We start from the raw sequence: 15423 nt of genomic DNA, 5'->3' as shown, positions 1-15423 counted from the left end.
AATCTGTTTATCTTCCTTGTCCCTAATTTTAAATAATCAGAGATTGCCACTGTATCAGTTTTTAAAGTCCTATATGTAACATTTCTGCCTGTGTGCTAATCACTCACTTGTTGGCTTTTTAGTTGATGAAGGTTAGGAGGCGGCTGTGGGAGCAGATGCTCCTCCTGTTTATCCCAGACAAACTGAATCTCTTATATATGTACTTTATAACACAAGACAGAATCCACCAAAGCCCTTAAATGAAGAATTTGTGAGTCTGACAGGAAGTCACATCTCATCTATAACCCGTGTCACGCTGCACATCTCACCTTTTTTACACCCTCCTGCGTCCCCCCTTTTCAGGAAATGCTCACGAAGGTTTTAAGTACGTCTGAAGGCACGCGAAGGACCGGTACAGATGCCAAGTGCTCTTCTTTTTTTCTTCTTTTTTTTTTTAAAGACTTTTTCACTGCTTGTGCTTTTGAACTGAGCCTGATAGAGCGTAAGGACTGATAGCAGCTTTCTACTTTTTCGTTTTCACACAGCTGACAGTGATCACCTGATCCTCTTTCATCTTTGTGGGCATCTCACTTCCTCCCCCCCCCCCCCAATCTCTTTCTTGCTCCATTTTTCTCATGCACCAGTCTACCTCACCGTCTGCTCCTCTGTCACTTGCTGTGTTTACACATATTTTAATAATTTGATTAGAACCAGCGGGGTAATATTGCAACTGTCAGATAAACCCCTTAAGAGTTATCTTACTCGCATTAAGGTTGTAATCGCAGAAGCAGAACTCGATTAACCCAGCTGGATTACTCAAATTCCTCTTGGCACCTATACAGCTTAGCGAGTTCCTTCTGTGGGGGAAAAAAAAACTGTCATTGCTAACAGCGATGGGAAAGAAAAACAGTATTTTGCACGGTGGCAGAAAAACAGGCCTATTTTTAAGGCTGCGAGTGACTGCAGTTGTGTTAACATCTGGTGAGAGAAGCAGCAAAGAAATTACACCATGTTGGACTTTTTTGGTTTAGCTGTTTTATCATCCAGCTGCTGTGATATTATTTTTTAAAAAATGCCTCCTCAGCCGGGCTGCTATTTTGAACGTGTATATCCACCTTAGCTAATGTATGTGCTCGCAAACGTGCCCACTGTTTCAACTGTGTCCCCCTCAAAACGAGTTCCTCGACCTGGCTCTCCTCCTCCCTGTGATCTAAATCACACATGACCTCTGGCTTTATTTTGTTCAGCTCTGCCGTTGCTTTCCTCCCCCACATCTCTTTCTCTGCTTCTCTCTCTTCCTTCCCTCGCTCACATCTGAAGCCGCATAGCGTCCTGCTGCACCACTTCTAGCGCTAATCTTCCTCTTTCCTCGCCCTCATGCTTTCGCTTCAAACTGCCTCCGTTTCTCCCTCTACGTGCTTCTTTTTTTTTTTTTATCTCATTCCTGTCCCTGATCAGGCTTTCTCAAACGAGTGCTCGGTGATTAAAAGCAGTTGAACGAGCTGCTTTCGTTAGCCTCTGTCATGCAAGACAGGGGGGAAAAGTTTAATTGAGCAACGCCTGCCCCCCCCAAAATATTGGATGTTGATTTGGCTGCTTTTTAAACCGATGTGGCCTTTTCCAGTTATGCATAATGCAGCAGAACGCTCTCTGGGTCCATCGGGCCTGATTCTTTGCGTTCAGCTATTACCACCTGCCCCGTGGACTAATGCAAAGACCCATCAGGCTTAACTGGAGCTGAAATGGAGGCTTTCTAATGGGCTCCATCTTCCTGTTTCCATAATAACAATGTTAGCTGTGCAGACAATAGCAGCGTGTCAGTGAATTCTCCAGCCTTGTTGTTGTTGGGCTTTTTGGGGGTTTTTTTTTTTTTTCTTTTCCTTTCTTTGGGTGTTGACCTACTTCAGTTAATCCCAGCTCTGTGCACACGCCTGCAATGTTAGGCTCAATTTACAAGTAAGCAATTTTAAAGGCTGCTGTCTTGACGCTTCGCTTTAAGATGGCGGGAAAAAGCTGAAGGCGTGTGGCGAGTAGGAGAGCGAGATGGTGATCGAGGAAAACCCGCTGGTTTTCTCCCACGATGGGACCTGTTGTGTTCTCCAAGTCGAGCCCGTGCACACACAGATCCACTTGCTCTCCAGCATCCGCCCCCCCAAACAATAATAATCACGTCGGTATTTCAGGCAGAAAGCCGAGCGACAGGCAATGGGTCTCAGACCAGGCTGCGTGGGGACGAGGGAGAGGAGGGGAAGGTGGGAAAAACCTGACAGGAGATTTGGTGTTTTAATTCTGTCTCGCCTATAATCACACGCCTTGGGGATAAGCCTTGCTGCAAGCCAGACATCTTTGTTTGTTGTCAAGCTGATTTGCGGAGCCCTGTCGTTATCACACCGATATTATACAAAAACATTAGCGTGAGTCAGCTTAGCCCGCCCTGCAATCACGACGCGCGGCGGTAACGGGCCGGCAGCAGCCTAGATCTCGCAGTTGGCCTTTTAACCTCTAATAGAATGGAAGCGAGTGGGCGCGGATAACAAAAGACGGGGTGGATGCTGCAAGTGACTAAAGGGGTGAATCACTGCAGCGAGAACTGCGGTCGTTGGTGACGCCGCACAGTGAAGCACGGCGATGTGGGAGGTTAGAGGAAACTGAGAAGAAGTGACAGATTTAGCAAGTCGGAACTGGTGGGAACTAAGGTGATGGTAACGCCTAGAAATACAAAGTTTGTATAGTGAACCTTCTTCTCTGTGCGCCAAGCTGCTCAGACGCTTCAGTGACCTCTTCAGCCCGAGGTTCACACTCTCAATATTCCCCTCACTCCTTCAGCAGGTCATTGTTTTCCTGGGAGAAACCAAACTATTTCTCTCCTTTTTAGTGCTTTGAAGCCAGCACTAGCTGTGGCATTGTGTTTGTAGGATTTTGCTTTTATCACAAAGAAAGGTCTAACCTGAAGGTCACAGTGACGTCTGATCTGCCTCCTCGTAAATGTGATATGTCGTCAGTACCTGAAGGGTACATGTAGCTGTCTGTTCTATTCTAATTCTGGATAGACGAACTGTAGAGCGAAATAAAAATAGATTTGATCTTCGAATAAGTTTTTGAAGAGGAAATTCTTTTGATGGACGATTTGTAAACTGCAGTTTTCAGATAACAGGACTTCGCAGGCACAGTCTGCCTGGCTAAAGACCGCCGACACAGTAACACGTGTCCTTGATCCAACACAGCTGATTTAAATGGCTAAATGACCTCCTCAACATGTCTTGAAGTTCTCCAGAGGCTGGTAATGAACTAATCATTTGATTCAGGTGTGTTGACCCAGGGTGCGATCTACAACCTGCAGGACGCCGGCCTTTGAGGCCTGGAGTGTCTCTAGGTCACCAATAGGCAGACTGCAGTCCGGATCTGAACCCAGATGCTGTTTGTTACATACTCAGATCTGTTAGTGGGCATTGATGGTCTGTTTGTGTTTTACTCTGAGCAACTTTTCTCATATTTACGGTAAGGTGAGGTTAATCTGCGCAGCCTTTTCCTGTCTTTACGATAGTCAGTGTATGTACACGGGAGTCGCACAGATCCGTCGTCTGTGTGATTCTGATGTTAAATTGTATTTGACAGCCATTAAACGTAACTTGAACACTGCTGATCTAAGCCGTATGAAGTACAGTTGTTACCACGGTCACGTCTGTTACTGAAAATAAATGGCCCCGTATTAAATCAGCGTTTCGCACAGCTTGACAGATTTTCTGACAGCATCTGAATCATTCCAGGCTACAGGAACATGTGACCTTTACAAGTGTGACCGGAGGAAGTGCGAGGAGGACAGAACGCCATTACAGTCAGAGCCACATCCTCGACAGGAATGAGACGTTTGTAGAAACGGAGCGAAAGAACCTTAAAAACAGAGGAAAATGTTTCGGCATGGCTGAGGGGCTCTACGAGATCACAACCTGTCTCTGTAAACCGCCGGGGTCGGATGGTCCTAGCTGAGAAATCCATTAAGAGAAAGCTGAAATGAATAGAAGGAAAGACGTGCGTGAGAAGAGACTGAATCAGCTGCGAGGGGGGAAAGGGAGAGTTCAGCCGAGCGATGCTTGATTGTCCCTGAGGTGGATTCACTGTGCACTTATTCCAGTTACAAACAGAAAAGAGGATCTACAAGTATACAGAAGTACAACACACATTAATAACACTGAAACAATATACAGTGCCATGTACTTCCTTAGATTAATAATAACAAATTTCTAGTGTAAACTTCCTCCAGTGGTTCAAAACAAAGGAAAGAGCGGTGCAGCGTGGGCTGTGGGGGGCGGGGGAAACACGGCTCTTCTGTTTCTGATGAGCTTTTACTGATGCTATCAACTGAAACCTTAGTTTTGTTTTTTTCAGTCTCCCACATGACAGATCTTTGTTACACATGACTGTATTTGAAGGATGGATGCAACTACCAGGTCCTAAAAGGGCCTTAACACGGAGTTCTTTTTAATGGCCAGCAGGGGGCAAACATCTGGTTTCCAAAAGGCAGCTGGTTGTATGGGAAACGTCAACTTTGGCTACGCTTTTCCTGATGACTTTGTGATCTTGGTTGTCATGTTCAGGTTTGATTTAACAGACTTTGATGTTTATCACGTTCTGCCAAGGGGGTCGTGTTTCTGGTGGCGTTATTCTGTCTGTAAACATCATAGTTTTGAATGAATGTAGAGCGGAGTCGTGTTAACAATGCCTTCAAATTTAGCTTAGGTCTTCCATCAAGGTCTTCAAGGATCACTTGATGGTTTATTAGTCAGAAATTGACAAATGGCCTTAAAAATAAAGGCTTGTATATCATGTCACATTTGACCTCTGACGTCTTCACGTTTCTTACTGTTGTTTGTATTGACAACATATAGGAATATAAATAACTATGATTTTGTTACAACCATTTAAATATGTACAGCATAATATGTAAAATGTTCCGTTTTTTTATACAAAATGAAAAAAATAACTTTGTTTATTCCCCCCCCCTTTTTTTTTTTTTTTTTTTTTTTTTTTTTTGGAGGAGCAAGTATTTGGGCAGAGAACGTCTCTCTGAAAGGAACCAATGAGTTATGTTATAGGAAATGTGGGATCCAGCGTTTTCAGATCTTGAACCATACAGTGGAGCCAAAATCGACTTGAATCCTTGTTTCAACTTTAAAGATAAGGAAGGGTTGCTGCATGAAAGGAGTGGAAATGTATCTATAACTTAATCGCGATTCATTCAGATTTAGCAGCCGCTTCCTTTTTTAAACAAATTGCGTTTCTTTGTTTTTTACACGTGTAGTTGAAAAGCAGGAGGCGGTTTTGTGCTGTTTCTCCTTCAGTAAAAATAGTTTTGTCCCAAACCTCTACTGTGGGAATGGCCACTGCAAAGATGCACAATCGACTGAGCTACCATAACCTCAGGGACACATGCTTTGTTATGATGAACTCAGATTATCCATAAATGTTGAGTCAAGAGCATTTTAGAAATATTCTAGGTAAAAGATGTCCTTTTACTTTGTGGGCAAAGTAATGCTCACTTTGATCTTAAGTGGTCCGGACCAGCCCTGAGATATCTTCATATAAGAAAAAGACATGCAGTCTCAACAGTATGTCTCAGATTTTTCCCATCTGTTAAATAAATGCTGCTGTATTAAAGGAAATAAATGTTTTGCATGACTGTTTGGGCTTAAATTGTAAGAAATAAATGTGTAAAATTACAGAAAAAGTAGTTCTGTTAGCTCCTTGCCGAGAGAGCGCTGTAATTATAAAACAGAACGTTTCTGTTCATTTGCAGAAAATGGTCTTTTTCATGTGTGGACACATTTGTTTAAAAAAGGTGAATAGATAAACAATTAAACAATAGAAAAGTTCCTGGTTTTTGTTTTTTTGGGGTTTTTTGGTTGGTTTTTTTGTTTGTTTTTCCACTAAGATATAACTGTGGTGTAATATGAATGACTCTGGGTTAACGCTTTATCGCCAGGAAAAACTGCAAAACCGTTTTAAATACATAAAAAAAAAAAAAAAAAAAAAAAAATCCAAAAATTGATGCCCTCCTTCACATTATTCAAATCTGTCCAGTGGGCCGGATTAGAGTCTTGGCGGGGCCGATTCTGGACCCCGAACCTTATGTTTGACACCCCTGCTCTAGATGGCTTTAAGGCTGAAGCAGGCAGGCCTTACCCAGTTCAACACATTCTCTGGATTCAGAAGGACTTCATTCAGTGAAACGCGCTGAGCTGCTGCTCACAGCTGTATGGCCTCCAGAGAGTTGGCGGTAGATGGGGAGAAATGGTGAGATGTACCGTAGAACACTCGTCTCCACCTTCATTACTGAAGGTAAACAGCAGAGGATCGAGAAAAAGACCTCACAGACCGCTACAGTGCTGAATTATAGATGAGATCGGAGGAATAGAGGCACTCTGCAGGCTTTTCCCATCCTCTCACCTCAATCCGTGCTCAGTCACGCATGCATGCACGTTCACGTCTGCTGCACCTGAAGCGGTAATTCTTATCACTCACCTATCAGGTCCCCTCAGAGGCAGCACGCATTCACACCGCAGCTCGCTTCCCAATATTCATGTCCACCTAAACCCCAGCTCCATCATAACATGCAGTCGGCATATGCACACAACCTTTCTGAGGCTCTCACTGGGCTTGCATTATTGAAATCCATTTAGCACTCTGGCTTTCTCCTGAAGTCTCGCTCACCAAAGCAGTGACCCGTGAGCCGAGAGGAGACGAGTGGGATTTCCTGATTCTGCTGCCAAAGAGACGAGCGAAGAGGGGCTGCATTTAGCTACCTGCCAGCGTGTGCCTATGTAGGAAGTTTGAACGAGGAACGAAGTATAATTTATGGCAATATGGGTGAAGCAGTTTCCAAATATTAACCATTTTTAACCACAAGTGTACAAAAGTGGCAAAATCACCCATACGGAAAAGAAATAGTAAAAACTTACATGATTTACTCATGAAAGTGGCCACTTTCGCATTACTTTCATATATTGTTTTAGGAAGTATCCAAAACATACAAGTTTCATTATATAATTTTTCAAGGGATCTTATATCTGTTTTCACACTTATATGCTTTTCATACAAGTTTCACACAAGACAGATACAAACTTTATAAGATTTATACATATCTTTCCCATATGGGTAAGTATGCTGAAAGTCATTTGTGGTGATCGAAACCTGTGTTAAGCTAACCAATGGGAGCTATTAAAAATAGTTTTTGGTTTCCATGACGCACATGGATGTTTTCAATACCACAGTCAACCTCAAAACTGATATGGACTCACATAGTGTGATGGTGACGAACTTCAGGTTTTACGACCTTGTGATAATCTCATGATTCAGTTTTATGATCCCACCTACCCTGAAATGATGCTCCGGATGGTTGTTAAGCCAGATGGTTTGTTACGCAGAACTATGATTCTTGGAAAATGGCAGGCAATTCCACAAAATGATGATCCATAAGTAACATCTTTGTCCATTGACCGTTAGCTCGGAGCAATTGAATCAAGCAAGAGATCGGGGTAGAGCGCTCTGCGTTTTGGTCCAGGATTCGTGTTTTATTTGTAAATGTAAGAGGAACTGGCAGAAAGCCACTTTGTCGGAGAGGTGACTCTACTGGCCAGCAGTCCCTCACTGGTCTAGACAACACTTTTTAAGCACAATCTGGAGCTGCAGGTGAGCTGTGTTCCAGAAGGGCTTCAGAGCTCATTTTTTTGGAGTCGCTGTGCAGAAAGTACAAAAACTGGCGTTTACAGCACGAGTACAACACGTACTGTTATGCTTCATGTGTAGACTGAAATGGATCGAGTTAAGACAAGGGCGTATCTGCACCATCAGATTACCTGCAGCGTGCATTTGAAACAACTTGTGCAAAGAGAAGTACTTTTCTCAGATTCTGCTCTTGCACATGAAAACTGTGCCTTTCATCTAAAATTAGAGACTCAAAGCAACGAAATGACTGAGCAACAGCTTCAGTCATTCCCCGTGCATCAAGTGAGTAAAGAAATGCAAAAGTATTGACTTAAACCTTGGACTTGCTCAGAATCCCTCTAGTGCAGGACACTTGTTTGCTAATGGAGGAGCTACCTGTACGATAAGCGCCTCAGCAGGCATTAAAAGCAGGATCAAGAGAAGCTGTGATCAGCGGTGCGCGGCGACAGATTTACTGCGATACTCTGGGAGTAAGAGTGAGGCCAATAAAACTTTATGGGTGCTGTTTCATTTTAAAACTCTTCCATTTAGGAAGAAGTCGCTGCCTGATGCTTGAAAATCCACATCATTACAAGTATTTTTACTATTCTGTTTCAGTTTTTCTGCCATTACTCCCACTGATAATGTGGTCACAAGACTTAAAACAGGACTGTCTTGATAGCTCGAGCATTCCTTATGTGAATCTGCTTGGTGTCATTTTCAGCATCTTGATAATCCCCCGTCCACCCACATGATACTGATGCACTATTTTGATACTGACAGCTCTTCAGCCAATAACTTTGTATTGCAAATATTGCCCAAGGACACAATTAAGAAGTTTGGCAATTCCAGTTCGGCGCAATTAGGTGTTTGTTTTTTGTGAGAAGCACGTCTGCGGCTGACAGTTGAGACCCTTAACTAAAGACCCTCTGATTGGGCTGTGCTTCTGATTGTTTGGTTGGGAGCTGGTCTCACTAACTGCTGCACCCAAGGTGCTTTGTTTTGTTTTGATGTCTCCCCAGAGAGCTTGTTAGGTGAGGCCAGCAGACTGCTCAGAGACTTAGTGTGGTGCTGAATAAGCTGAGAAATTCTTTGTTGTCCAGATGAGACAATGCGAGAGACTTTCCCATGTGGAAAAATATTTGTGTGCCTGTGCGTCTGTGTGTGTGATCAAAGATAAGAAAAGTGGATTTCGAGGCTGCACACACACACCGCAGAAAGCCTGTGAGCCTTTCGGAGAATCTGGATCTCATTTATCATTCGACCTATGAAATATTTTGCTGATGTGGTAACATTTTCATAGCCACTTGTCCATGTTTGTTCAGGGTTCACACAAGTCCAGCTTTTGATCTGTTTGAGTACGGAAACAATCATGTGTGTAAAACGGTCTTTAGTGTGTGATTCATGCAATTTTGTCATTGTTTTTAAGTGGCGATGGGAAGTGTAATGAGCAAGTCTAATGCAAGAATGAGGCGTCTAAACACTGTTTGGACGGGCGAGAATGTTAACAGTTGTTTGAATGGCTTAATTGATGTGCAGAACTGTGACAGAAGTCTTGAGCCAGCTCACATTTTTTTATAATTTGCTTCTAAGGAGTCAGACTTTGGGTTTTTGAAGGTCTTTCAAAGTGATTCCTAAAGAGCTATTAGCTTAAAAACTTGGCACAGTGTGCAGCATGTCCTTAAAAAAATAGAGGAAACTGGACGATGCACGAAGACTTCTAAAGCACAGTGGAGGCTCTGTCATGGTTTTTGGCTGCATTTCAGTCAGTGGTGTTGGGCATCTTTTCAAATTGATGGAATACAGATGCACCGTGCAATTCCATCGAGAAAGCATCTGTTTGGAAACGGCTTTTCAGTATGACGCTGCCAGTAGTGAAACACTCGGTGTCCCATTGTGTGTTTTTCTATCAATCATAGATTGGCCTCCCATGAGCTCAGCAGTTTAATTTCATGTTGACAAGAACAGAAGAAAGCTTTGAATGTCCTTCGAACAGCCTGCAGAACTATCCTGTTCTTGAAGAACACTTAAGGAAATGAAAAGAAAGCTGCCTAAGAGTTCAGACTGTTGAAGAATGAAGATGGTCATAACAAATATTTTCTCAGAGTATAAAGAAATGAGAGGTAGCTCTAGACTTGTGCACAATACTGCATTTTGAGAGGTATTTCAAATATTTACAAAGCCAGAATGCTCAGACAAAAGCGTCTACGGTAATGTTCAAACACAAACGGCACAAAGCGCCTCACTGATCCTCGCTTCGCGTACTACACAAAGGGTGCGTTTGTCATCGGGCAAAATAATTTTGTGTACTTGAATTCTCATAAATCAGACTGAGTAACACTGTTGATCTTTAGTTACACTATTGCACTGATGAAGTCTGTCCATCCAGACGGGACTGTGTAAACACAGAGTTCTCCACAGAGCACTTCTGTGGGTCAGTGGGTGTCACGGGACTTGTTTTGTTTCTTTTACTTTTTTGCCATAGTGACACGCATACTACGTATAATTAAGATTAGTTTACAGGGGGAATTCCTCCTCCTCCTCCCAGCACACAGACCTCATATCTGCAACTGTTTATCTCTTGGCTTGGCTTTCAAGCAGCACAAACCAAATGTTTGTGCTGCTTTCGTCAGCCGGCAGTTTGGGTTTTTCTAAACCTTTTAGGTTTTACTCTTAAAAACATCCCACAGAGCTCCATTAAAGAGAGAAAATTAGAGATTCCAAAAGTTAAATTTTACAAAGTGTGAAATTTACACAGGCGGTGTTACAGGGAGGAGCTACGTTCTCTCCACCTTCACTGTTATCAGATTGTCGTCTGATAAATGTTTTGGCTGAAGTTTCCCTTTTCCTTCACTTCAGCACGTTCTGGTTGCAGTGAATTCTCCCCAGTTTTCCCAGTGAGCAGTGTTTTCCCACTCACGCCTTAAAGACATTCAGACAAGTTTAGCTGAAGCATGTGACTTTTTCTCTTCTTGGCTTTGTTTTTATGCTTTTTTTTTTCTTTGTCTTAACTTCAGCATTTTTTCTGTTGCTGGAAGCGTCTTACATTGACAGATATAACCTCTTTAACTAGTCACGAGTGTTATGGTGACCCGCAATAAGAGATTTTAATAATATAAGAAATTTACATATATATTAATGAATTGCTTTTATAATATTTAAACCCTCTTATCTTGAGGCACCACTGACTATTTAAAAAATATATATTTTTCTGGTTTGTGGTAAACACAAACCAGAAAGATTATTTTTCAGGTCATTAAAAGTAGAATTACATGTGTTACAGGTGGACAGACTCTGTGCCCTGTAAGCTTCAACCTTTTGCATTGCACTATCTGACAGGCGGCACCTCCGGGGCAAGGAAGGTTGCAACAGCAGACTGACAGCGAGCGCTGGCATGAGCACACTGGAATAAGTTCTGCACTGATGTCTTGGCTTAGAGGTACCAGGGCATCCACGAATCTGCACAAAATCCCGGCACGATGCGGGCGGTTGCTGTGTTTGTAAGTGCTTTTGTATATGGATTGGTGGTGGGCTGTGCAAACTGGTGATGGGCTAAATCAGTACAAACGTTCTTTCTGTGATTTCTCTGTGAAATGAAATGTAAAATAAAATATCCCTAAAAGCAGAGATGTGAGCTCTTAAATGAAGGTAGCTGTTAGTCTCTTAGTGAATTAACCTCTCTTCATAGCTCGGATCCAGTGATGTTGCTAGAATCGTACAGTATGGTTGTGCTCGCTCTGTTTGTTAAAATGAAACCTCGTCAGATTAGTGGAAAGGAGTGCCTGTTGATGTCAGCTCTGTGTTATACGTCTTGTCCTGTTGCAGCACCTTCTTCTCAGACAATGAAAGCCACAGCAGCAGGATGTGAAATCCTCACACTCACTCCTCATCCACACACACTGAAAAGCTCAGATAATGGTGCAAAACCATTTTTCTTGTTTTCACTAATACTGCCTGAAGCTCTGGCTTCAGTGCTCCAAACACTTCAGACAGCTTTTGTTTTTCTCTAATGTTTGGGCTTGGTCTGCACACCCCACCCACCGACCTGTCCTTTATATCTTTTGTCTGCGAAGAGCAGCCGGGCTTGCAAAGCGGCCTAAAAGGAAGGTAAAATGGCTCGTGTCAGACGGTGGATAAAAGTAAGAGGAGTAACAGCACGACATTTATATAGTCGTCATTTCAATTTCTTTTATTTGCAAGTTGAAGCTATGCAAAGGTTGTCATTGTAGGCAAAACTGAAGTCTAGACTCGTGCTGGGACACAAGGTCAACAAGTGCTGGTGCAGAAAAGATTCAAGAGATGCCTTCTTGCCCCTAAAGTCTTTAGTCATTATTCGGATGCTAATTGAATCAGTTCCAAGAGGCCAGAGTGTCTAGGCAAAAAAACACAAAACAAAAAAACCCGAGACACACCTTATCCACACACACTGTTAACTTTAATGTTCGCTTCCTGCCTGCAGTCCTCTTGAGTCTTGACTCTGCTGATGCCACCCAGGACGATTAGTGTGCGTTAAGCCGACTCTTTATCTGGTCATCTGCGAATCTTCAAGTGGAATCTGTGCTCATGTGAAACCAAAGTGCTCAAAAAAGGAGGAAAGAAATCATGTTTACTTCCCTCTCTGTAACTGCTTCTTTCAATTTCTCTGCGTGTGTGTGTGTTTGGTGGGGGGGCTTTCAGTCCTCACTTCCTCCTTTCTTGCATTTCGTTTCATGTCAAGTTGTGTGGGAAACGGAGACGAGCTGAACGGGGAGAGGGAGTGAATGTGAAGGGGAATTAGAGATGATAAATAAAGTCGGGAATTGAAAGGGTTTGGAGGGAGGATGTGGAGCGGCGGCGCTTCAGTAATAAACCAAGCAGCACCAGCTTTGACCTCATCATATGCCTGCTTTACCTTTGACCTCTTCCCCCTTTCTCCACCCGTAGGCCCAATTCACTGAGATCTTTTGTGCTGTCATCTAAAATGGGAAAAGACAGTAGTTGCGTATTTCTCCGAGTTTCTGCAGTATCGGGGCTCGTTAACGGCGCGATGTGCCGAAGGATGCTTTCTCACAGCATTCCCCCAAAACGGCACCGACGTCTTATTTGAGGATCGCTTTTATCTTCTTGTTGTTGGGCTGGAAGTTACTCGTTACAGTCTCATGTGACCTTTTAGTTAGCAGCGTATTTCATTAACCTGGTGTCGCTGCGATTAAGTTTGAGGAGAATTGTGTTCATTAGCATGCAAATTGAAAAGGTGCGGCGCTTGTTATCTGTTATTTACTATTAAATTATGAATTTTTTTTAACTTTTGCGGCTCTGCATTCAGTTACTTGAATTAAATAATCCTTTTTTGTGTTCTGTCATGTACACTTAAACTGATATGTGGCAGGTGGAAAGGCTGTTTGCCTGTAAATGTGCTCTGTTTGTACCTGGTATTAACCCGCGATCCGTAGATGCTTATCTGCACTCTAATATCCAATTCGTCAGTGTAAACGCTAACATGCCAAACTGCCCCCTCTGATGGGACATTTCAAGATTTTGACCTTCTCAGTATTTTTGTGGATGGGGCTGAATGGAAGGCTCTGTAGTGTCATGTTTTTCCCTTCATATGAGCCTCTGTGCAAGCTGGAGATCAGATTGTGTCATGTGACCGCGGCAGGGAGATAACTTGTTGCTATAATTTTGTGCTTCTTGTTGTGAAACAGTGGTGCAGACTGCAATTGAGCTCTATTGTTGTTTGAGCCCTTTGCAAACCTCACAATGACAAGCTCTTTGTTTGTGTCGCTTGCTTTATTTCATATTTAATGATTATTCCAGTCATCTATAATCTCACCCACTTAAGATCGAAGTGGGCTGTGTGCGGCCTGCGGTGTCACACCCAGAGGTTTAAGAAACCTTCTAGGATTGCAGAAGCTCTGTTTGTGCCGTAGACGGCGACGGCGACAACATTAACCTGCTCTGCAACAGGTTAGAGCTGCAGCATGGGTTACCATGGCGATGCACCCTGGTAACAAACTCGAGTTAATGCAGAAGTTACCTGGATATTTTTTTTTATTTAATGCTAAGCTGCTTGCAAACACCTTAGCAGCTTTTTGAAACACAAAGTTTCCAACTTTAACCTGACTGTTGGAAAAAAGTTCTTCAATCATTGTCCTCCTCATTTGAGTAAAACAAATCTGCATCCCACGACATCACATCCTCTCGTCCGCCCAGCTGGACCTCACTTCTTTTTTTTTTTTTTTTTATAAATAGGACAGGGGGAATGAATGAGAGAAAGAGGGGGAGAGAAAGAAAGAAAACCAAAGGGGAGAAGAGACGGTGAGAGGGGGGGGGAAGAGAGAGAGAAAAAAAAAAAGAACTCCTGGGTCACCTGTATGGAGAAAAAAAAACAAACAAACAAAAAAAACAAACAGAGGAGACGGCAAACAACAAAGAGCAACATAATAATAGAGAAAACAAAGCACCATCACAATAAACTAGCTAGTCATAGATATCAATATTTACTAAATAATAAACGATATTGTGCAGCACGCAAGATAGACAGCGCACAGTGTGCTTTGAGGCAGCAGCCAAGAAAGCTTTAGTCCGCGTCTGTGAATACCCATGTGTGCATACCTGTGTGGATCAGCATGCTTGCATTCCAAAGGTTTCTCCATGTAATGATCTGCTAGGGAGTGTGGGGGGGCCACAGCCCCGTCCTCCAGGGTGTGAAGCGGGTATGGAGGAGATCAAAACTCCAGACATCCAGAGGCCCTCACTTCTTCCTGCTCCTCTTCACATTCGTTTCACATCCAGTGGAAGAGCTGTGCTGAGCAAGCTTCAAGTTCATTTCATGCACTGCTGGGAAATGTCTTTCTTTTCCTTCCTCAGTACTTTATCCCTTATTCATCTGAGCTTAACATTTTCTGGCCAACACTATTTTTTTAAAGACTGGCTTAAATGTAAGAATAAATTTTGCCGTGTAAGCACGGGCCGTCACCGTTACTCGACTGAGAAATCCTGCTTCAGAGCTGCTTTTTTGGCTCAAACATGGAAATCTGGGTGAAATGCTTAATATCAAGTGGACGTGGACATAAAGGAGTGTGTTTGAACTTGAAAGCAACTTTTCTGTTATGCTTTGTAGCTTTGGACGTCATAATCATCCATTAGTAGGGACACTTTCTTATTTTTGTTCTCATCTCATCCATATTAGGAAAATCGTCCATTAGCAGCTACGTCAGGATTATTAATGATACACACTGGATGCCTGGTTGTTTGTGTGTGTTAATTAAAAAAGAAGAAAAAAGCTACAGGATTGAAATTAATTCACGTTAACTCTGCACGATTATCAGCATGAATTATCCACAGTTCACTGGACTGAGTGAGGCCAAAGCGCTGCCGTGAAGAAGCCTGTTGGGGTTTGTTTTTTTAAATTTGAGCTCCACTTTGGTCTTTGTTGACATTTATGGCTCTTTAGCTGCTAAATAAGCAGTTTTTATTTCCGCTATTTTCTGTTCTGTTTGAAAAGTGTTTTTTTTTTTTCTCTCCCATATTTTACTCTTTGGAAACACATCTCGTCAAATCATGCACAATCCTTTTAAGCGAACCTCAATGTACAAAGACCACGGATCCCCAAGATTGTTTGTTTTTTTTCTATATCTTTATACTACAAGCATTCAGCTAAGGGAAGAAAGGGCTCTAAGATGACTCCACAAAGTGAACATTGGCAAGTGTGTGTAATATTAGAGGGAGAAAAGGCAGGTTTGTGGCTCTGTTTTTATCTTG

The 15423-nt window shown here is 42.7% G+C and overlaps 1 protein-coding gene across 5 annotated transcripts in view; it reads left to right on the top strand.

Moving 5' to 3' along the window:
* The window catches only part of mgat3b (beta-1,4-mannosyl-glycoprotein 4-beta-N-acetylglucosaminyltransferase b), a 58453-nt gene that overhangs the window by 34176 nt on the left and 8854 nt on the right, over positions 1-15423 (top strand). For 2 of the 5 annotated variants that reach the window (XM_080880049.1, XM_080880050.1), the window contains one exon: positions 11020-11180. The exons of 2 other annotated variants lie outside the window; for them this stretch is intronic. In XM_080880049.1, the coding sequence (XP_080736175.1) occupies positions 11104-11180 (77 nt within the window). In that variant the 5' untranslated portion in view covers positions 11020-11103. Of the gene's footprint in view, positions 1-10963; positions 11181-15423 lie in introns of all 5 variants that reach the window. One more of the 5 variants, XM_080880051.1, reaches the window with a different exon arrangement.

Source organism: Rhamphochromis sp. 'chilingali' (assembly GCF_963969265.1).
Source record: "Rhamphochromis sp. 'chilingali' genome assembly, chromosome: 4".
Lineage (NCBI taxonomy): Eukaryota > Metazoa > Chordata > Actinopteri > Cichliformes > Cichlidae > Rhamphochromis > Rhamphochromis sp. 'chilingali'.
Note: the sequence above shows the minus strand (reverse complement) of the source record. Positions and strands in the feature narration are given on the sequence as shown.